Source organism: Ochlerotatus camptorhynchus, unplaced genomic scaffold (genome assembly GCF_037179485.1).
Source record: "Ochlerotatus camptorhynchus isolate MF236.1 unplaced genomic scaffold, CSIRO-AGI_Acam_v1.1 ptg000697l, whole genome shotgun sequence".
In the NCBI taxonomy this organism is placed as follows: domain Eukaryota; kingdom Metazoa; phylum Arthropoda; class Insecta; order Diptera; family Culicidae; genus Ochlerotatus; species Ochlerotatus camptorhynchus.
Genome location: NW_027041173.1, coordinates 19,281 through 42,985, shown reverse-complemented (window position 1 = coordinate 42,985; position 23,705 = coordinate 19,281). Strand labels below are relative to the sequence as shown.

The following is a 23,705-nucleotide window of genomic DNA, read 5'->3' as shown; positions in this document are numbered from 1 at the left end:
GTATTCTATCCTCTTGAAGCAACAAAAATATTAAACTTTAAGAAAAATAATGGGAAATACAATGGTCAAACACACACACCGCAAACCAAATTGACACCGTTTTATGGCCCCTATTATACATAATTTGTAAACTAAACTTTTTCAATAGGTGGTTCAAATGATGGGGATAATTTTGCAAAAACTAAACGCAGAAGACAGCTGGACATGCGCGATTCACCTTCAACAGCTGAAATGGACACAAAAACCATGAATAAGGCACAAACAGTAATGCATTGTTCCAAAATACGAAAATGTTTGTTGTACATTATTATTTTGTGGAAGATCCAACTATATACAACAAATATATCGTCGAATATGATGATACTTATTGGCAAAATTTTGAACACAAATTTGGAAAAAGCTCAGTAATGGCTTGCTAAGCAATTCGAGAGTTCCTATAATTTCAGTTTGGGTCTTACTAGTCCTATTGAGAATCAGGTTGCTCAGGATTATCTGAATATTTTCTCCCTGGAAAATATTTTTGATGATTCCTGGGGGACTGATTTGGACGAAGTATGGTCTTTGACTAAAAAGTTTCAAAATATGAAAGCTTCAGGTGATGATGGAATTTTCTATATCCTCATCAAAAAACTTCTAGAGAGTACCTTGTCTTTCTTGGTAAAATTACTTAACAGATGTTTCCATTTGGCATACTTTGCAATAAATGGAAAAATATAAAATATAAATGGAAAATATAAATAAATGATAAATGGAAAAATGCAAAAGTTGTTCCAATTTTGAAGCCGGATAAAAATCCAGCTGAAGCTTCGCTACCGTCAAATAAGTTTGCTTTCTTCAAAAAGTAAACTTTTTGAAAAGATAATTTTGAATAGAATGATGCTTCACATCAATACGAACTCAATTTTTGCAGATGAGCAGTTTGGATTTCGCCATGGGCATTCAACTACTCATCAACTCTTAAGAGTTACCAATTTAATTCATTCAAACAAATCTGAAGGCCACTCAACTGGAGTTGCTCTTCTAGACATAGAAAAAAGCATTCGACAGCCGGAGGCGGAGGGTTCGATTCCCGGTCCGGTCGAGGGAATCTTTCGGGTTGGAAATTTTCTCGACTTCCCTGGGCATAGAGTATCATTGTACTTGCCACACAATATACAAATTCATGCATTGGTATTGCCATCGAAAGCTCTCAATTAATAACTGTGGAAGTGCATTAGAACACTAAGTTGAGAGCACGCAATAAGCTAATATGCGCCAAGCAATAAGCTTAAAAATGCGAATAAGAAGAAGAAGAAGTCAAGGTATTTGCTTTCAAGAGTCTTTCACAGACACATATGATGAGCAGGGCATGAATGTGTGCATAAGAAAATAGTAAAAAAACGGTATTGTTGGCGGGACTCGAGCCCACAAATCACATTCTGTCCTTGGGCGTAGCTTTTATTTAACAAGTAGGTGATTTTTTGTTGTTGACAAGGTACATCTACATATTATGAATGATCATGATATATTCACTAGATAAACTTGATAAACACTATAAATATTGTCTGTCAATTTTGTTAGTAAATAGTGTCTTAACCAGAGTAAATGTCATGGAAATGGTATGGGGAAAAAAACGTCACGTCTTTCTCAGCGGGTTTTCAACCAGTTGGTATGATTTTTTGCATGTTAGTCAATGCATGTTGTCAATAGAGAACTAGCCACTCGCAGAAAATCAGAGCGGTTGGTTGAAAATCCGCCGAGAAAAAGCGGTGGGTAAAACACAGTCGGCAATGCGTTCTTCGGGGGAAAGCTGTACAATCATACTCAGTTCTTTGATGCACTGGTCAATTATATTTGCATTATTTGACAAAACTCTGATAATAAGGACTGCAGTACTATTGTTTTCTTCATTAATTTTGTTTGCAATAAGTGAATGTCATGATTAGCTGAGATTTGTCAAAAAACATAAATATATAAATATATACAAATTGCATAGATGAATAACCACCGAACTTAACTAGGAATCGGACCCAGCCGCCTCCAGAATGGACCTATGCTAAAATTGACTGAGCTAAGGAAGGCTCCGTAGTCTTATCTCCATGAATATGGCTAAACTCTACAATTCGGTAAATCCACGTGTATGTAAATTGCCTTCACAGTTTAAAAAAGTAGTGTAAAATACCGTTACTATGATGCACATAAATGAAGTGTCATATATCATACAGATTTACATTGTAGATCGTGTAAATTTATGAGACATGCAATGAAATATTCCATTTGTTATACGCAAGTGTCCATATTTGTAAATAACATTTCTTGCAAGTTGCTAGTTTACGTGAAATGGAAGTTTACATGCATGAATGTTTGCATGCATGGATGTTTACATCACCAGTAAAATTCAGAATGTTTTTCTGTGTTTATTTGAATTCATATATCATTGAAGATTATCACGTTTCATTTCACAACACTCGACAATATATTTTCGGATCTCAGAAATGGCCTTGAAACTATTTTTCAAGGTCCAGTATCAGGAAAGGCCGGTTCTCCATGAAAATCTTGTTCTTATTGTTCGCATTTCAAGCTTATTGCGTGCTCTCAACTTAGATTTCTATATGCACTTCCACAGTTGAGAGCTTTCGAAGCCGGAACCATTTTTGCATTGTATAAGTAGAGTAGGAAGTACAATTTATGCTCAGGGTACTCGATATATTTTCCCACATAAAAAAAACTTAAAAACCGAGAATAAAACCCAGCAACGTCCAGGCATGGTCTTGCTTTGTAGATGCGCCTTTATCGACTGAGTTAAGCGAGGCCTTCATGAAAATGCTGCATCCAAATTTAGGATGATTTCCTGTTATTGCAAATAGCAGTGTTTGAGCTCAAATATCATTGCAATTGGTGTTTCAAGAAACACAAAAAATATATCTGAATCCCAGGAACTATTCGTCAAGGCACAGTATCAGGGAATGCCGGCATTCCATGAAAATGCAGAACCCACATTTTGGTTGATTTTATTTTACGGAACACACCAGTGTATGAACTCATATAATTAGCATTGATGTTAGTCGCTTGACATTTAAAAAAAACTCTGAAAAATATTTCCGGATCTCCGGAATAGTCATAGGAACTATCCTTCAAAGTACAGTATCGGGGAAGACCTATTCACTATGAAAATGCAGAACCCACATTTAGATGAACTTCCTCTCACTGAAATCAGTGGTATTTGATTTCAAATGGCATTGAACTTGGTCCCTTGGCATTTCAATAACCTTGAAAAAAAAAATCCAGCACTCAGGAATGGTCACAGGAAATATAACTTCAAGCTGCACTATCGGGGAAGAGAGGAACTTCATAAAAATAATTATCACTACTAAGTTGATTACCCTGTGTAGAAATAGCTGGTATTTAACCTTATGTATCATTGCAATTGGTGACATTTCAAAAATCTTGGAAAAATATTTGCGGATCCCAGGACTGGTCGTAGGAACTTTTCTTCAAGGTTCAGTATAGGGGAAGACCTATTCTCCATACAAATATAGATCACAACATTTCGGTAAATTTCCTCTTACTAAAATCACCAGTAATTGAAGTCAAATATCAATGAAGTTGGTCCCTTAGCCTTTCAAGAAACTTGTAAAAATATTTTCGGATCTCAGGAATGACCATAGGAACTATTTCATGGTTCAGTATCGGAGAAGGTCGGTTTTCCATGAAAAAGTTGAACCCACATTTAGGATAATTTCCTCTTACCGAAAACAGTGGTGTGGGAGCTCAAATACCATTGAATGGTCAGTGTTGGAAAAGTTCGCGATATTTCACGAAGTTCTCCAAGGGAAAAGTTCGCGAGTCATAGTGATTTTTTGCGAACTTTTCCATCACTGGTCCCTTGATAACTCGAAAAAATATTTCAGGATCTCATGAATGACCTTAGGACCTATTATTCAAGGTACACTATCAGGGAAGGCTGGTTCTCTGTTAAAAATGCTGAACCCACATGGAGGTTAATTTCCTCTCACTGAAATCACAGGCAGTTGAACATATATATCAATGAAGATGGTCACTTGGCATTTCTAAAAACTCGTAAAAATATTACCGAATCTAAGGAATGTTCACAGGAACCACTTTTCAAGTATCGGGGAGGTAGCTTCTCCGCGAAAATGCTGAACACCACATGTAGTTTCTGAAATCACAGGTTATAGCTTCTTACATATCACTGGAGTTGGTTACTTGGCGCTCTCGGAAACCATAAGAAACATCCTTCAAGGCGCAGTATTGGGGAAGGCCGGTGCAACATAAGAATGCTGACCATCATATTTCCAAGTCTACGTACTCCCGACTGACATGTGTAGAGAGGAGCACATCATGCTGTAGACTGAAACTGATCGATGTGTCGGTCCGGTTTATGAAAATCGAAAATACGAACAACTGTTGCTCATATTCGGTTTTAGTACACGTCATTGCACTGTTTCTGTTCGTACACTACCAAGGATAAGTTCGCGAACACATAAATGAAAAATTAAATTCTACATCAACTAGCCTATCTGACCTTGATGTGGAAATGAAGGATAAAATTATATGATAAATAAATGTTGATGATAATCTTTGCAACTTTCTAGAATAATGTTGTAAAGTACCTTTTCGCTGATGTTAGATATGAGAGATACATGATAGTGAAACATCTAGGGAACCCCACATTTATGAACATTAGTGTACGCTAAGCTGACGACGTTCTTCGCGAAGCAAATAAATATTTCTTTCTTCTGAAAGTAGGAATGATCACTTCTAATGAGAATGATATGTATCGCAGTCGTAAGTAATTGTGGCTTTTAATATCTGCCGGAAATTGACTGTTACACTATCTATATAAAGTTACCGCGGTTTGTCAAACAAACCAAAAACTATTACTATTACTATTACTATTACGTAATGTGATTATCGGGAGGTAATGATATCCGATAGCTGCTAACCAGTTTCATTCCAACCTTATTTCAGGAGTCTTTTAGTGTAAAATTTATAAATTATAATCATGAATGTCTCAAAATACAGTTTGCTCTGATTTTTTATACCGGTTAAAAAATTAGCGGAAGCCATAATCCCTATCGAAAATGTTCCTAGTGGATTAACTAAACTATGCCCAACTCTGAACGAAGCATTACATTTTTACAACAGTTGATAAATGTTTTCACTTTATCAATAAATGTTACTGTCATTTGGAATAAAGGAATTCCCTATGTTGCAACTAACTTTCTGAATACATCATAGCAAAGTCTTGTCATTATCGGCTGTAGTATCGTAATTATTAATTGAATCAGCTCGGTGAGATCTAAAGCCCTACAGTAAAAGTATGGACGTCTGTCAAAAGTTGTTCCAATCGAACCGTCAAAATGCACCGCTTTGCTCGATTGGAACAGCTTTTTTCAGTTTTGTGGTGACAGTCGTCCATACTTTCACTGTAGGGCTTTAGTGAGATCTACATCTTACATCAAATCACACCGTCAATAGCGACTCTATCCGCATCACGGAGCTTTTTGAGGTATTGGCAATTATACCATATGACGTTTCGAATGTGATTCTTAGATACGGAAATCAATAATACCTGCTGTGTAGATTATATAGTCAATATCAAAGTGGGAGGATATTTTGCTTATTGCTTATATTGCTTCCCAAACAATATTTATATGTTTACTCCAAACAAAGAAAACACTAGTAACCTAGCTAGTTTCATCGACCTGCAGAGAAACTTTGTCATTTAAACGATGCGAGGAAAGTTGGAAAATTGTACTTTGAAGTACACCAAAAGATTCCTGACATTCTCACGAATCTTCTAGTATATAATTATCTGGTACTTTAGAATAAAGATCACGAGCTAACAGAGGGGAAAGATAGCACATGGTGTCTACACCTATGCAATCACGTGGCCGGAATTGGGTGGTCTTCATGTCGGAAAAACAACCCAGTTTTTTTGTGGGTTGGATTTTCCCAAAAAAATTTCAACTATCATGTTGCCAGAAAGTTATGCTAGAACGTAGTGTGCTTCGATGACAGATGGAAAATTTTCAAATAAACCTACTATTGTACCAGACTTATTTTTGACAGACCAGGAATCAATTTTGACACACACCTTCTCGAAAATAGGAAGATCAACAACAGAGGGATTTTCGAACATCTTAATTTATTTTCGAAGTGTCAAATTTAAGTGAAAATTCACCAAATGGAACACAGCCTTAGATTAGCTTATTTTTCTAGCTCATTTTTGCGGGTTTTCCCAGGTGTTCTAAAAAATCCCAGCAAGGGAATAATATCAATAATACTTCCAGACGGGGGCCTTAAGGAACGTTCCAGGCGGTCTTTTGCAGAAATGCTTAAGACAGCCACGCCATCGACCAATGACAAAAATCCCTTTTCTCTTTTGTCAGATGACGAGACTGACTCTGACTTGGCTGAGGAGGGAACATCTTTCAGTTTTCCACCCCTCACCATCCCTCTCCAAAGGGGGAGTTTGATAAAGAGAGATAAAAAACCGATTTGTACCTTCCTTAAAAGTTGTCCTAGCTCGCTGTTCTAATATCTATATGCAATCTTCACACTGCCGTACTCTAACGGAACTGTCAACTCTATGCTTTCATCTACTCCATCTATCGTATAAAAATTACCACTAGAGTCTGTTATTTGAAATTAGCATCTTCAACTATGTCAATCATCTCACTGCGTCCTAGCAAGAAGTACGGTCGACTTGTTTCGCGCTCCGTTGTTTTGGAAGTTTTCTCGGTATTCGCTTGATATAAATTATCAGTTTTTTTTCTCACTAAGTGACTCCTGGCATAGTTCCCGGTAAATTGATCGAAAAGTGAGTTTTTTTTTAGTAGAAAGTGTCATTTTCGGATCGATTAATCCGTGCTATTGGTAATTCGCAAACCAATTTGGGCATCATCGTTGCGTGGTCACGCATACGCGCTCACGCATACCCGCTTACGTATCATCATCATCGAGTGTGAGCACCCGTTTCTACATCTACATCGTTCATCAATCATCGTGCGCCTGTGTGCGCTGAGTACCGAGCCTCGATCAAGAGCACCACAACGAAGGTCATCCACGCAGCGCGTCTCTTCCAGCCATCTGTGTAAACGCCTACACATATAACGCTCGGTGGTAGTATAGAATTATCAGATAAGTTTTTGTTTTTTTTTTTTGTTTTTTTTTCCTCCTCCATTAGTTAATTTTTCATTTTGTATTTCTGTGTTTGTAGTGTTTTCTGTGTATTGTGTCTGTGCGTTCAGTGGGAGAGCGTTTTGCGCTCCCACTAGTTGAACAAAATGGATGTTTTGTCAGAAGACGACATGGATGACCATTCATCTCAGAATAATGATGATGTCATCCCTGGTTCGTCGTCTCAGTCTGTCAATGGGCAGGATGAGAAAAGCACCAGATTGCGGGCCTACCCGAATGACTCGACTGGCCCATGGGTTGTCTATTTTCAGCCCAAAAACAAACCCTTGAATGTTGTTCAGATATCTGATGATCTGACAAAGCGATTCTCTGCCGTGACCGAAATAACGAAGGTTAGGCACAACAAACTTCGTGTGACCGTCGCTAACCTGAAACAGGCCAATGAAATTGCTGTTTCCCAGTTTTTCACACTGGAATATAGGGTGTACATTCCAGCTTCTGATGTGGAGATCGAAGGCGTGGTCACTGAGGCGAGCCTGAACCCCGAGATACTGGAGAAGCAAGCGGTTGGCCGATTCAAGAACCCCTTGCTTCCTCCGGTAAAGATACTGGCCGTTCATAGAATGAAGTCAGTATCGCTCAGCGAGGGTAAAAAGAGTTTTACCCCCACAGACTCGTTTCGGGTGACCTTTTCTGGATCTGCCCTTCCTCAATACATCGAGCTGGGAAAACTTCGTCTTCCTGTGCGGTTGTTTGTACCTCGGGTCATGAACTGCCAGAATTGTAAGCGGTTGGGACATACGGCCTCCCACTGCGGCAACAAGGCACGCTGCTCCACATGCGGGGAGAAGCATGAGGATGGCGCCTGCGCAGCTACTGCACCAAAATGCGTGTACTGCAATGGAACTCCTCCTCATGCTCTCTCGTCGTGTCCGGCGTACAAACAGCTCGGGGACAAAATGAAACGCTCCCTTAAGGAACGTTCCAGGCGGTCTTTTGCAGAAATGCTTAAGACAGCCAAGCCATCGACCAACGAAACAAATCCCTTCGCTCTTTTGTCAGATGACGAGTCTGGCTCTGACTTGGCTGAGGAGGGAGTTTCTTTCAGTTTTCCGGAAGGTTCTGCCCGGAAACGAAAACGCATCCGTTCGCGGAAAGTTGCAGATCAAGAACCCCAAATCAGCTTGCCCAAATCAAGGAGTGGTGGAAAAAAGGAGACTTCTACTCCTCCTGGATTCCGCAGAACTGATTATACCCAGGATTTTCCACCTCTTCCGGGGACATCCAAAACCCCTGATGCCCCAATTTCAAGAACAGAAGCCCCTTCTTCATCTGGGCTGTTCTCATTTGATGACATTGTGGACGGTATTCTCAAATACCTCAACATTTCTGATCCTCTGAAAAGCATTGTCCTCACATTGCTTCCGACTGTGAAATCCTTCTTGAAGCAATTGACTTCAAAATGGCCCCTTCTTGCAGCTATCATCTCCTTCGATGGATAATTTTCCAAACGAGGTCGGGGATTTGATCACTGTTCTACAGTGGAATTGTCGAAGTCTTATTCCGAAATTAGATTCGTTCAAGTATTTAGTCCATAACAATAATTGCGATGCATTTGCCCTCTGTGAAACATGGCTCTCTTCAGAAATTGATCTCCCTTTTTTTGATTTTAACATTATTCGTTTGGATCGTGAGGATTCACGTGGAGGAGGGGTACTTTTGGGGATCAAAAAGTGCCATTCCTTCTATAGAGTGAATCTTCCCGAATTCCCCGGTATTGAAGTTGTCGCATGTCAGGCTACCATTAAAGGTAAAAGCCTTTGTATTGCTTCTGTATATATTGCTCCTAGAGTCTCTGTTAATCGCAAACAACTTTTCGACATATGTGCGGTACTTCCCGCTCCATGGTTGATCATGGGAGATTTTAACTCCCACGGTACAGGCTGGGGGGAGCTGTACGATGATAACCGTTCTACTTTGATTTATGATCTCTGCGACAACTTCAACATGACAATCCTTAACAATGGAGAAGTAACACGTTTGGCTGGTCCATCCTCGAATGGTAGCAGATTAGACCTCACCTTTTGCTCCAATTCACTATCGTTGGATTGCACTTGGCATGTAATCCAGGATCCGCACGGTAGTGATCATCTGCCGATCAAAATTTCGATTGCCAGTGGGTTCAACTCGTCAGAATCCGTTAACGTCGCGTATGATCTAACCCGTAACATCGATTGGACCAAGTTCCAATCCGCGATAGACGATACAGCATCGTCAGTGGAAGAGCTTCCGCCGTTGGAGGAATATAATTTCCTCTCTAATCTCATCGTCGACAGCGCACTTCAAGCTCAAACACGACCGGTGCCGCGATCGTCTATTCGTAAGAAAACACCATCGCTCTGGTGGGATCAACAATGCACGAAGGTTTACCGTAAAAAGTCCGACGTGTTTAAACTTTTTCGGAAACGCGGAACACGTGAGCATTTCAACGCATACACATCTCTTGAACGCGAACTCAAGAGCCTCATCAAGGCCAAAAAACGGGGTTACTGGCGGCAGTTTGTAGACGGATTGTCGCGCGAAACGTCTATGAATACGCTTTGGAGTACGGCGCGAAGAATGCGTAACCGGTCTACTAACAACGAAAGCAAGGAATGCTCGGATCAATGGATTCTTAAATTCGCGCGAAAAGTGTGTCCGGATTCCGTGCCGTCGCAGTTGATTCCTCGCGAAACCGCGAATTCGGTAGACGAAATCAGTCACCCTTTTTCAATGGTCGAACTTTCACTCGCTCTCCTTTCGTGTGGCAATTCTGCCCCGGGATCTGATAGAATCAAGTTCAACTTGCTGAAAAACCTCCCAGACGTCGCTAAGAGGCGCATGTTGAACTTGTACAATCAGTTCTTGGAGCTCAATATTGTTCCCGACGATTGGAGACGAGTAAGGGTGATAGCCATTAAAAAGCCTGATAAACCCGCGTCGGATCACAATTCGTATCGGCCCATCGCGATGCTGTCGTGTATTCGGAAATTGATGGAGAAAATGATCCTTTTTCGCCTCGACAAATGGGTTGAGACGAACCACCTTCTTTCAGATACTCAATTTGGTTTCCGTAGGGTTAAGGGAACGAACGACTGTCTCGCGTTGCTTTCCTCGGAAATTCAGTTGGCTTTTGCTAAGAAAGAGCAAATGGCTTCTGTGTTCTTGGATATCAAGGGGGCTTTTGATTCAGTATCCGTTGAAGTTCTTTCAGAGAAACTCCACGCTTGTGGATTGTCTCCATTAATGAATAATTTTTTGTACAATTTGCTGTCAGAAAAACATATGAGCTTTTCTCATGGAAACTCTACAGCTTTTCGATTTAGCTACATGGGTCTCCCCCAAGGCTCATGTTTAAGCCCCCTTTTGTACAATTTCTACGTTAGAGAAATTGATGTCTGTCTTAGTGACAATTGCACGTTGAGACAACTTGCAGATGACGGCGTAGTGTCTATCACAGGGCCAAAAGAGGTTGACCTGCAAGGACCCTTACAGGATACCTTGGACAATTTGTCTACTTGGGCTATTCAGCTAGGTATCGAATTCTCCACGGAGAAAACTGAGTTGGTCGTTTTTTCTAGGAAGCATAGCCCAGCACAACCGAAGCTTCAACTTTTGGGTAAACCGATCACTCATTCCATGTCTTTTAAATATCTCGGGGTCTGGTTCGATTCCAAATGCACCTGGAGATCCCACATTGAGTATCTGAGACGAAAATGCCAACTAAGGATCAATTTCCTTCGATCAATTACCGGAACGTGGTGGGGAGCTCATCCGCAAGATCTTCTGACGTTGTACCGGACAACGATTTTATCGGTTTTAGAGTACGGTAGTTGTTGCTTCCAGTCGGCAGCTAAAACGCACATCATCAAGCTGGAACGGATCCAGTATCGTTGTCTTCGTATCGCGTTAGGATGCATGCACTCGACTCATACTATGAGTCTCGAAGTGCTGGCGGGCATGTTGCCACTATCCGTCCGTTTTTCAGAGTTATCTCTTAGGCTCCTCACCCGTTGCGAAGTAATGAACCCACTGGTGATCGAAAATTTTGAGAAGCTTCTGGAGCTAAATCCTCAAACATGTTTTATGACTTTGTACTACCTATATTTAACACAGGATGTCAGCCCTTCAAGAAATATTCCCAATCGTGTAATCTTCTCCGATTTCGGCAATTCAGTGAATTTTGATTTATCTATGACGCAGGAAATCCGCGGAATTCCAGAGCATCATCGTCCTATGATTGCTCCGTCATTATACGCTGCAAAGTTTGGCCATGTTGATTCTGCAAGAACGTTTTTCACAGATGGATCTCTAATAGAGGAGTCCGCTGGTTTTGGTGTATTTAATGAATTTCATAGCGCCTCTCGAAAACTTGAAGCTCCTTGTTCTGTGTATGTGGCTGAACTGGCAGCAATTCACTACACCTTGGAAACTATTGCTTCACTTCTTCCAGACCACTACTTTATTTTTACGGATAGTCTCAGTTCTGTCGAGGCTATCCGTTCCATTAGGCCGGTAAAGCACTTCTCGTATTTTCTCTTGAAAATACGAGAACTGCTTAGTACTTTATCCGTGCGCTCTTTCATCATCACCTTCGCGTGGGTCCCTTCGCATTGCTCAATTTTGGGCAATGAGAAGGCGGATTCACTTGCGAAGGTGGGCGCTATGGAAGGCGACATTTATGATCGACAGATCGCCTATAGTGAATTTTTCTCTATTTATCGTCAGCAGTCGCTCGTTAGCTGGCAACATCAATGGAGTGAAGGGAGCTTGGGACGATGGCTACATTCAATTATCCCTAAGGTGTCGAAGTTTGCATGGTTCAAAGGGTTGGACTTGAGTCGAGACTTCATACGCGTGATGTCTCGTCTCATGTCCAATCACTATTGTCTAAACGCTCACTTGTTCCGTGTGGGGTTGGGAGACAGCAATCTCTGTGAATGTGGACAGGGTTACCAGGACGCTGATCACATCCTTTGGTCTTGTGCGGAGTATCGTGGAGTCAGATCACATTTTTGTGATTCCCTTCGGGCTCGAGGTAGACAACCTAATGTTCCAGTTCGGGATATTTTGGCTAGACGCGATCTGGAGTTTATGAAACTCATATATGTTTACTTTAAGGATATTAACCTTAGATTGTAAGTTTGATTAACCTTGTGCTTAGTTTGTATTTTGTACGTGTGGGTTTTTTTTTTCAATGTTTGTTTTCAAGATGAATAGAAATAATTTCATGCTTTAGGATTAATTAAATAGTTGTATCGTAAACCACATTTCAAACCTCCTTCTTCCCTTTTCCCATCCAAAAAATTGTAAATCTCCACTAACCTCGAGACAACCGCGAGTTCTCGGTCCAGTTCCTTTAACTTTAAATTTAAGACAGTAATAATGTATAACGCAAAGGATAACTCGGCTCTGTAAAGTTTATTCGATTGAGCCTGTACAAATAAAGTAATTATAAAAAAAAAAAAAAACTATGTCAATCGTTGACTTCACGTAGAAGTAATACTAAAACATATAGTCAAAGTACATAACTCTGGATGGGAGCATACCATCAATTACTGTCAATGGTCGAAAGGTACAGTAGCAGCACCTACCCCACCCGTGTCCCCTCGAGATCGTCAAGTCGACGATGACAGGAGCACATATCGTGGTAGGGGTAAACAATAGTTGCAATTTCCAAACCTACACAGAAATTCAAAACAACCCAAAATTAAGTTCTTTTCACTCATCTCCCATGTTCCGTACGATAAGCCAAATTTTGGTAAACCGGCTCAAAGTAGTTTGCATTTAAGCACGGCAAAAAAAATTACCCATCGCTAAGTTATTTTCAATTTTTTCTACCCAAAATTAAGTTCAATTAACTCAAATTTGGGTATATCGCATATTACTCAATTTTGGCTTCTCGTACGGAACTAGACGGTTGAGTCGAACCTTTCGTTCTATTTTTGACAACAATAGCGAGAGGAAATGAAACGGGCAGAGGTCAAATAACTCAAATTTGAGTTTAAAAAATCCAAGCGGTGGGTAGTTTTGTTTTTCTGTGTACGACTGGATGCCTTCCTTCAAATAACAACTGAAGTGCGGTAAAAAATCGGTAGAACTGTTTCAAACACACAGTTGGTACTTGAGCGGGTTGGTTTTCATCTCTTTTTGCCAGTGGTGGCGGGGAGGGAACACCCCTCACCATCCCTCTCCAAAGGGGGAGTTTGGTAAAGAGAGATGAAAAAACCGATTTGTACCTTCCTTAAAAGTTGTCCTAGCTCGCTATTCTAATATCTATATGCAATCTTCACACTGCCGTACTCTAACGGAACTATCAACTCTATGCTTTCATCTACTCCATCTATCGTATAAAAATTACCACTACAGTCTGTTATTTGAAATTAGCATCTTCAACTATGTTCTACTTTGATTTATGATCTCTGTGACAACTTCAACATGACAATTCTTAACAATGGAGAAGTAACACGTTTGGCTGGTCCATCCTCGAATGGTAGCAGATTAGACCTCACCTTTTGCTCCAATTCACTATCGTTGGATTGCACTTGGCATGTAATCCAGGATCCGCACGGTAGTGATCATCTGCCGATCAAAATTTCGATTGCCAGTGGGTTCAACTCGTCAGAATCCGTTAACGTCGCGTATGATCTAACCGGTAACATCGATTGGACTAAGTTCCAATCCGCGATAGGCGATACAGTATCGTCAGTGGAAGAGCTCCCGCCGTTGGAGGAATATAACTTCCTCTCTAATCTCATCAGCGACAGCGCACTTCAAGCTCAAACACGACCGGTGCTGCGATCGTCAATTCGTAAGAAAACACCATCGCTCTGGTGGGATCAACAATGCACGGAGGTTTACCGTAAAAAGTCCGACGCGTTTAAACTTTTTCGGAAACGCGAAACACGCGAGCATTTCGACGCATACACATCTCTTGAACGCTAACTCAAGAGCCTCATCAAGGCCAAAAAACGGGGTTACTGGCGGCAGTTTGTAGATGGATTGTCGCGTGAAACGTCTATGAATACGCTTTGGAGTACGGCGCGAAGAATGCGTAACCGGTCTACTAACAACGAAAGCGAGGAATACTCGGATCGATGGATTCTTAAATTCGCGCGAAAAGTGTGTCCGGATTCCGTGCCGTCGCAGTTGATTCCTCGCGAAAGCGCGAATTCGGTAGACGAAATCAGTCAGTCTTTTTCAATGGTCGAACTTTCACTCGCTCTCCTTTCGTGTGGCAATTCTGCCCCGGGATCTGATAGAATCAAGTTCAACTTACTGGAAAACCTCCCAGACGTCACTAAGAGGCGCATGTTGATCTTGTACAATCAGTTCTTGGAGCTCAATATTGTTCCCGACGATTGGAGACGAGTGAGGGTTATAGCCATTAAAAAGCGTATTGGCCCATCGCGATGCTGTCTTGCATTCGGAAATTGATGGAGAAAATGATCCTTTTTCGCCTCGACAAATGGGTTGAGACGAACCACCTTCTTTCAGATACTCAATTTGGTTTCCGTAGGGGTAAGGGAACGAACGACTGTATCGCGTTGCTTTCCTCGGAAATTCAGTTGGCTTTTGCTAAGAAAGAGCAAATGGCTTCTGTGTTCTTGGATATCAAGGGGGCTTTTGATTCAGTATCCGTTGAAGTTCTTTCAGAGAAACTCCACGTTTGTGGATTGTCTCCATTAATGAATAATTTTTTGTACAATTTGCTGTCAGAAAAACATATGAGCTTTTCTCATGGAAACTCTACAGCTTTTCGATTTAGCTACATGGGTCTCCCGCAAGGCTCATGTTTAAGCTCCCTTTTGTACAATTTCTACGTTAGAGAAATTGACAATTGTCTTAGTGACAATTGCACGTTGAGACAACTTGCAGATGACGGCGTAGTGTCTATCACAGGGCCAAAAGAGGTTGACCTGTAAGGACCCTTACAGGATACCTTGGACAATTTGTCTACTTGGGCTATTCAGCTAGGTATCAAATTCTCCACGGAGAAAACTGAGTTGGTTGTTTTTTCTAGGAAGCATAGCCCAGCACAACCGAACCTTCAACTTTTGGGTAAACCGATCACTCATTCCATGTCTTTCAAATATCTCGGGGTCTGGTTCGATTCCAAATGCACCTGGAGATCCCACATTGAGTATCTTAGACGAAAATGCCAACTAAGGATCAATTTCCTTCGATCAATTGCCGGAACGTGGTAGGGAGCCCATCCACAAGATCTTCTGACGTTGTACCGGACAACGATTTTATCGGTTTTAGAGTACGGTAGTTTTTGTTTCCAGTCGGCAGCTAAAACGCACATCATCAAGCTGGAACGGATCCAGTATCGTTCTCTTCGTATCGCGTTAGGATGCATGCACTCGACTCATACTATGAGTCTTGAAATGCTGGCGGTCATGTGGCCACTATCCGTCCGTTTGTCAGAGTTATCTCTCAGGCTCCTCCCCCGTTGCGAAGTAATGAACCCACTGCTGATCGAAAACTTTGAGAAGCTTCTGGAGCTAAATCCTCAAACATGTTTTATGACTTTGTACTACCTATATTTAACACAGGATGTCAGCCCTTCAAGAAATATTCCCAATTTTGTAGTCTTCTCCGATTTCGGCAATTCAGTGAATTTTGATTTATCTTTGACGCAGGAAATCCGCGGAATTCCAGAGCATCATCGTCCTATGATTGCTCCGTCATTATACTCTGCAAAGTTTGGCCATGTTGATTCTGCAAGAACGTTATTCACAGATGGATCTCTAATAGAGGAGTCCGCTGGTTTTGGTGTATTTAATGAATTTCATAGCGCCTCTCAAAAACTTGAAGCTCCTTGTTCTGTGTATGTGGCTGAACTGGCAGCAATTCACTACCCTTTGATAACTATTGCTTCACTTCTTGCAGACCACTACTTTATTTTTACGGATAGTCTCAGTTCTGTCGAGGCTATACGTTTCATTAGGCCGGTAAAGCACTTCTCGTATTTTCTCTTGAAAATACGAGAGCTGCTTAGTGCTTTATCCGTGCACTCTTTCATCACCACCTTCGCGTGGGTCCCTTTGCATTGCTCAATTTTGGGCAATGAGAAGGCGGATTCACTTGCGAAGGTGGGCGCTATGGAAGGTGACATTTATGATCGACAAATCGCCTATAGTGAATTTTTCTCTATTTATCGTCAGCAGTCACTCGTTAGCTGGCAACATCAATGGAGTGAAGGGAGCTTGGGACGATGGCTAAATTCAATTATCCCTAAGGTGTCGAAGTTTGCATGGTTCAAAGGGTTGGACTTGGTTTGGGACTTCATACGCGTGATGTCTCATCTCATGTCCAATCACTATTGTCTGAACGCTCACTTGTTCCGTGTGGGGTTGGAAGACAGCAATCTCTGTGAATGTGGACAAGGTTACCAGGACGCTGATCACATCCTTTGGTCTTGTGCGGAGTATCGTGGAGTCAGATCACATTTTTGTGATTCCCTTCGGGCTCGAGGTAGACAACCTAATGTTCCAGTTCGTGATATTTTGGCTAGACGCGATCTGGAGTTTATGAAACTCATATATGTTTACTTTAAGGATATTAACCTAAGATTGTAAGTTTGATTAACCTTGGGCTTAGTTTGTAATTTGTACGTGTGGGTTTTTTTTCCAATGTTTGTTTTCAAGATGAATAGAAATAATTTCATGCTTTAGAATTAATTAAATAGTTGTATCGTAAACCACATTTCAAACCTTCTTCTTGCCTTTTCCCATCCAAAAAATTGTAAATCTCCACTAACCTCGAGACAACCGCGAGTACTCGGTCCAGTTCCTTTAACCTTAAATATAAGACAGTAATAATGTATAACGGAAAGGATAACTTGGCTCTGTAAGGTTTATTCGATTGAGCCTGTACAAATAAAGTAATTATATAAAATAAAATAAAAAAAAAACAAACAAAATTAATCAGCCTACTGTTTATTTAGGCAAGTCAAGTAACAAAACAGAAAATCTATAAAGAGAATCGGCCATCGAAGTTAGACCCTTATGATTTTAGAAATGGTCCACTAATTTCGACTACAAAACAGTGTCTTTAGTAAATTATATATCTTGATACAACTTGAATATAAAATTGGTTCTTATATTTCAGATGCAATGATGATGGTTTTCAACGAGCAATATTGGACAACAATCTGGATGAGGCTAATCAAAGAAGTAGAAAACATTAACGATTAATTAAATATGTTTTGAGCAAGCATTGTAAAATTTAAAACAGGAAAAGAAATCCAAGATAAATTAATAAACAACTACTTTCCATTCTCCCTCATTACATAACAGAAAGATCAAAGTTGTATGTAGGCTAACTCAAAAATATTAGCTCAAAATAGTTTGCTATATATTAACAATATTAAAAGAATATGTTTTTATCCTAATAGCTAACGAAAACTGCAAATGAGCTAAGATACATACTCAAAATATCACTCTAGTTAAAACAAAGTTGTCTTCTTCAGGCAAACATTGTTGCATATTTCGAAAACGGGTTTGGCGAGTTATTAACGAAAAACATAGTTTCTTTTTTTTATTATTAAAAGTGTTCTATACATAATGCTACGAAGGACATACAGCGTTTTACAAAGCATAAGGATTCATCTGATTTTTCGATTTATTAATAAAAAGGGACAAATGGCAGTAAACTGTCAAGTTCATGAAGCTACAACAATAAAATCAATCATGTATGGCTAACTGATTCCAGTTAATTGTAAAATTGACATTATTATACATAAATAACGGTGCATAGTGCGTTGAATGCATGAAAGAACAAACCAAAACACGTAACTTAAAATTGTCATCGATTATCTCTGGAATGACTTACAGAAAGTTGTTTTATGCTACGAAGTGACATCATCAAGCTAACTCGGAGGAGCGAGAATTACATAATTGCTGGTGACCTGAACGCCAAACATCAAGCGTGGGGAAAAAGTTGCCGCAACCAAAACGGAACTCCCACCCGGTTGAGTCGGACCTGTGTTAACACTACCAGAGTGTTAACATTTGACTATCGACAAATCGGCATGAATGACCATAGAAGTTACCATGAAATTTCAAAGCACACTGCTATCCCATATTCGTCTGTCCCCATATTCGCGGAAAACGTTTAGCTAAGTCATTAACCTGCGTGAAATATTTATGAGTTGATTCGTGTCTGATATATTCTGGACAAATAATTTCTTTCTATCCTGCAAGAGAGGGAGGTGGCTGCCAAATACGAACAATCGTCGCCTACCTCGCATAACTGGTTCCAAACAACGAAAAGCCTCAAGCAACGATGGTTTGTTGATGTTTGAAACCAAATTCACATATGGAAAATCAATGAGCGTAAATAGGTAAGGTCCAGTTCTGCCATAAATAAGAAATTGGCTAATATGCCATTTTTGTCAAAATCGAGAAAATGGTGTTACTTGATAGGTGGCACTATTGTCAAGTCCCCACTGCACAAAATTTATAAATCAAAATGATTTACGGTTGTGATTACGGCATCAGGTTGTGAATCCGATGATTCAGGTACAAAAACTTGTTTTTGTTAAACTTTTGCAATTAAATTTTTCGGTTTTTGCAGCTTATCACAAGAGTTTTTATTAAAATGTATTACGGAATGGATGTTTTCATTTATTTGTGTCAGCTTTATTCATGCATAATAAATGGAAAGGAGAACGGAAATATAAATGGTAAATATAAAAAAAAAACGCTATAAATAACAATTTTACGATTCTTCATCAGATTTGTCATCGTGGGTTGTAAGGTTATACCAATACATTTTTCGCGAGGAGGCAACAAGGGTACATTTTTTTTAAATATATTGCTTACGTGTAAGTTTGTTAACAATGTAGCACAAAGGCTCTGCGATTTTTCAGATGGTATCTGAACACTTTCATTAGTGGTTCGTATTGTTGTAAATAATTTAAAGCCACATCTAGCAGGAATTCACATCGCACGTTAGCCAAAACAGGTGATCGTTTGACAAATTTCCCCAGCTTAGTAAATGAAAAAATGGCTACAGTGATTAAAAATAAGTATTTAAGGAAATTGGCTAAATTTTTATTCGTTTATATTCAACGGCATGTTTCCGGCATAGGAAAATAAAGTTATGAACATTTAAAAACGGAGCCTCATAGCCTAGTCAGTAAAGGCACGGTATAACCAAGCCGGAGGCGGCGGGTTCGGTTCCCGGTCCGGTCGAGGGAATCTTTCGGGTTGGAAATTTTCTCGACTTCCCTGGACATAGAGTATCATTGTGCTTGCCACACAATATACAAATTCATGCATTGGTATTGGCATCGAAAGCTCTTAATTAATAACTGTGGAAGTGCATTTAGAACACTAAGTTGAGAGCACGCAATAAGCTAATATGCGCTAAGCAATAAGCTTGAAATGCGAATAAGAAGAAGAAGAACATTTAAAAACATAATTTTATCTAGTAAACCTTATTCAACAAACAAAAATGTTAAAGTTGCATTTTTCTCGATTTTGTGTTTCATGCACATTAGTCAATTTCTCATTTATGGGCAGAGTTGTCGTCTTTTTCGTTTTTGGCTGTTTAAATGTATGAGGAAGTTTGACGTCACACTAGTATAACCATTTAAAAATCAGGAAAACGAAAGAGACGACAAATTCCACTATTGCTGCGTTTATCCTACTGTCTTTGTCGCACTCCAAACACCGCATGACAATTTCCGTATGAATTTATACATATTTAATTTACGTCGTGAAAAAACTATTCCATTACGTGCTCCCTCTCTCTTAGATCATATTTTTTATTTATTTTATTGACGAGATTTTTAGCCCAATGGCTAGTACATCTCGTAAAATTTCTTATAGATCAATCGGTTACTCGAAGATGATTAAAAACTTCACGATTTAGTCAGCCGTTGCGTGTTGTTTGACAAAATAAAGATTGTTGGAATCAATTAATATGTTTGAAAAAACTAAAAATGGGTACAAACCGAATTCGAACAACGAACGTTCTGATTATCAAGTGTGTGTTTTCATCACTGGTATCTCAATGCTTAAGAAAATGGAAAGATTAAAGGAAAATAAGAAGCGCTCATAGTACGACAATTCGGCTGCTCACATATACGTTAGTCGGTTTTTGCTATTTTTTATCCATGCATGATTGAAAAAAGAGAAGTGAAAGTAAAAGATACGATAGGATTTTTTTTTATTGATTATTGTCGGACTCTCTTCGTCATTCGTCAGTGATGGATCAGTCAGGATGTATGGAAAAGTTTATTTTTGTACCGTGAGAATTTATTTTTGGATTTGATGGGCTTGATATAGGGATACCAGGTTCGGACATATCGGAATGCTGCACATTAGAATCATGAGTTGGTTTGTGTCATTATGAGTTGGATCGTATCGAATCGAAAAAAAATATTATTTTATCGAAAAAAAAATATTATTTTATCGAAAAAAAATATAAATTATCGAGCAAAAGTTAAGTTTAATGCCGGTGTTTGACATCGCAAAATTATCTTTACTATTACATATATAATACACCTGCTTGTAACATTACATTGTGTGAACATACATAAATTAAACGCCTTTACCATAAAATTATGTCCTTTTTCTTTCAGACTCATCCCTGTTTAGGAGGAAGATACTCTCGAGTTGGAATTTGGGGTGAAAGAGCATACTGTTCATCTGATTGACTTGGTCCAGGGTATCCTTGTTGACTTGATCCGCTGGGGTAAGCAAGACCTGCTTGACCTCCAGTAGCAATATACCCTGTAGAAACATTAAATGGAATTTGACCTTCTGGTTGGAAAATAACAGACGATCGTGATCCGGGATATCCACCTGTAAGACCAACTGAATAGCTCGAACCACTTCCCTGTGATCCATGGGGTAAACTACTATGTGATCCTACATGAACATCTTGTTGTCCTACTGAAGCACCAGAAAACAGTCCTCCCTGAAGTCTTCCTGTATATGGAGCCCCTCCAGCGGTAGGTCCTGAAGGTCCACTAAGACCTAAGCTTGTTTGAATGCTTGTAAATACGTCTGATGATTGCCGGCCCGCTTCTGGATTGTTATACAGCTTTGTATTTTTTTCAAACAATCCTGGTGCACTAGCACATTCAAATTGGTTCCACCACACACATACAAAATGCTCCTGGCTAAAGATGGTGCCATTGGGGCACAGGAAATTAAAAGTTTTGTTTAAAGCACATATGTGGAATACTTGGCACTGAGTCTCAATATCAGCATAATATCCGGGGTAAAGTTGTTGATTACAATCGAATGATGTCTCTGGTATTACTGAAAAAATTGGATAATCTACACCTTGTTCACCAGGAATAGCAGAATAGCTTCCATCTTCGTATTGAACATCATTGGTGGAACTAGGTCTACTAAAAAAGTCTGCAGATGGTCCAGTCTGATGTTGTTTCATGGAACTGATACCCTCAGAAGGACGTTGCTGACCTTCACTGGTTGAAAGAAATCCAATAGTAGGAATAGCACTGTTTCCTGGGAAGCTGGGAGCAGCGCCTATGGAATGGAATCCGGTGCCTCCGACAGAAGATGCTCCCGATCCTGTGGTACCTACAATAGGGTACTCAGCACTTCCTGTTAGACCCGCTGCTCCTGATTGTGCAAAGTTTGGCCCAGACGGTCGTCCAGAAGGATAAACGGTACTTCCAAGTTTATAAACTGGAGGAGATGATCCTGTCACGCTACCAAAACCAGAAGACGAAGGGTAATCCGAAGTTCCAGCGAAACCAGTTAGACTAGTACTTGCAATTCCTAAACTGAGATCTGGTCTGTCGTAGTTATATCCATTCTGAGCCTGCAAAGAATTACATAACAAGAATTACGTTTGATAAACATTATGCAATGCAACACTAACCCAGTTCACTCGGCAGATGGCACAGAATGCTGTAACGTTTGAGAATTATAAAAAAAAAAACATTATTTAATATATTTTTACCGAAAGTTTAAGTAATGTACATATGACAATTTCAGAGATGAACTAGCCTTCGGCTAAAAATCCCTTAATAAAGAAAAAAAATATGAAAATTCATTTTTTTATGAACGTGTGTAAAGTATGGTTCAAATATCGATTGTTCTCCTCCACACTCAATCGATACTAGATCATTCTCCCAAATCTTGATCTCATTTGGATAACAACTCATACTGACGGGGAGGGAACACCCCTCACCATCCCTCTCCAAAGGGGGAGTTTGGTAAAGAGAGATGAAAAAACCGATTTGTACCTTCCTTAAAAGTTGTCCTAGCTCGCTATTCTAATATCTATATGCAATCTTCACACTGCCGTACTCTAACGGAACTATCAACTCTATGCTTTCATCTACTCCATCTATCGTATAAAAATTACCACTACAGTCTGTTATTTGAAATTAGCATCTTCAACTATGTTCTACTTTGATTTATGATCTCTGTGACAACTTCAACATGACAATTCTTAACAATGGAGAAGTAACACGTTTGGCTGGTCCATCCTCGAATGGTAGCAGATTAGACCTCACCTTTTGCTCCAATTCACTATCGTTGGATTGCACTTGGCATGTAATCCAGGATCCGCACGGTAGTGATCATCTGCCGATCAAAATTTCGATTGCCAGTGGGTTCAACTCGTCAGAATCCGTTAACGTCGCGTATGATCTAACCGGTAACATCGATTGGACTAAGTTCCAATCCGCGATAGGCGATACAGTATCGTCAGTGGAAGAGCTCCCGCCGTTGGAGGAATATAACTTCCTCTCTAATCTCATCAGCGACAGCGCACTTCAAGCTCAAACACGACCGGTGCTGCGATCGTCAATTCGTAAGAAAACACCATCGCTCTGGTGGGATCAACAATGCACGGAGGTTTACCGTAAAAAGTCCGACGCGTTTAAACTTTTTCGGAAACGCGAAACACGCGAGCATTTCGACGCATACACATCTCTTGAACGCTAACTCAAGAGCCTCATCAAGGCCAAAAAACGGGGTTACTGGCGGCAGTTTGTAGATGGATTGTCGCGTGAAACGTCTATGAATACGCTTTGGAGTACGGCGCGAAGAATGCGTAACCGGTCTACTAACAACGAAAGCGAGGAATACTCGGATCGATGGATTCTTAAATTCGCGCGAAAAGTGTGTCCGGATTCCGTGCCGTCGCAGTTGATTCCTCGCGAAAGCGCGAATTCGGTAGACGAAATCAGTCAGTCTTTTTCAATGGTCGAACTTTCACTCGCTCTCCTTTCGTGTGGCAATTCTGCCCCGGGATCTGATAGAATCAAGTTCAACTTACTGGAAAACCTCCCAGACGTCACTAAGAGGCGCATGTTGATCTTGTACAATCAGTTCTTGGAGCTCAATATTGTTCCCGACGATTGGAGACGAGTGAGGGTTATAGCCATTAAAAAGCGTATTGGCCCATCGCGATGCTGTCTTGCATTCGGAAATTGATGGAGAAAATGATCCTTTTTCGCCTCGACAAATGGGTTGAGACGAACCACCTTCTTTCAGATACTCAATTTGGTTTCCGTAGGG

The 23,705-nt window shown here is 40.2% G+C and overlaps 2 protein-coding genes across 6 annotated transcripts in view; one reads left to right on the top strand and one right to left on the bottom strand.

The window, feature by feature from the left end:
* Positions 1-18,667, top strand: part of LOC135714706 (uncharacterized) — a 255,685-nt gene extending 237,018 nt beyond the window's left edge. For all 5 annotated transcript variants that reach the window (XM_065238100.1, XM_065238099.1, XM_065238098.1 and 2 more), the window contains one exon: positions 17,302-18,667. In XM_065238100.1, the coding sequence (XP_065094172.1) occupies positions 17,302-17,380 (79 nt within the window). In that variant the 3' untranslated portion in view covers positions 17,381-18,667. The remainder of the gene's footprint in view (positions 1-17,301) is intronic.
* A 2,108-nt stretch (positions 18,668-20,775) lies between these two features.
* On the bottom strand, positions 20,776-23,115 carry LOC135714707 (uncharacterized). Its single transcript, XM_065238102.1, has 3 exons — positions 23,112-23,115; positions 22,057-22,085; positions 20,776-21,996 (listed from the first exon to the last, which is right to left on the bottom strand). The coding sequence occupies exons 1-3, from the start codon at positions 23,113-23,115 to the stop codon at positions 20,785-20,787; spliced, it is 1,245 nt and encodes a 414-aa protein (XP_065094174.1). The 3' UTR covers positions 20,776-20,784.
* Between the last annotated feature and the right edge of the window lie 590 nt (positions 23,116-23,705).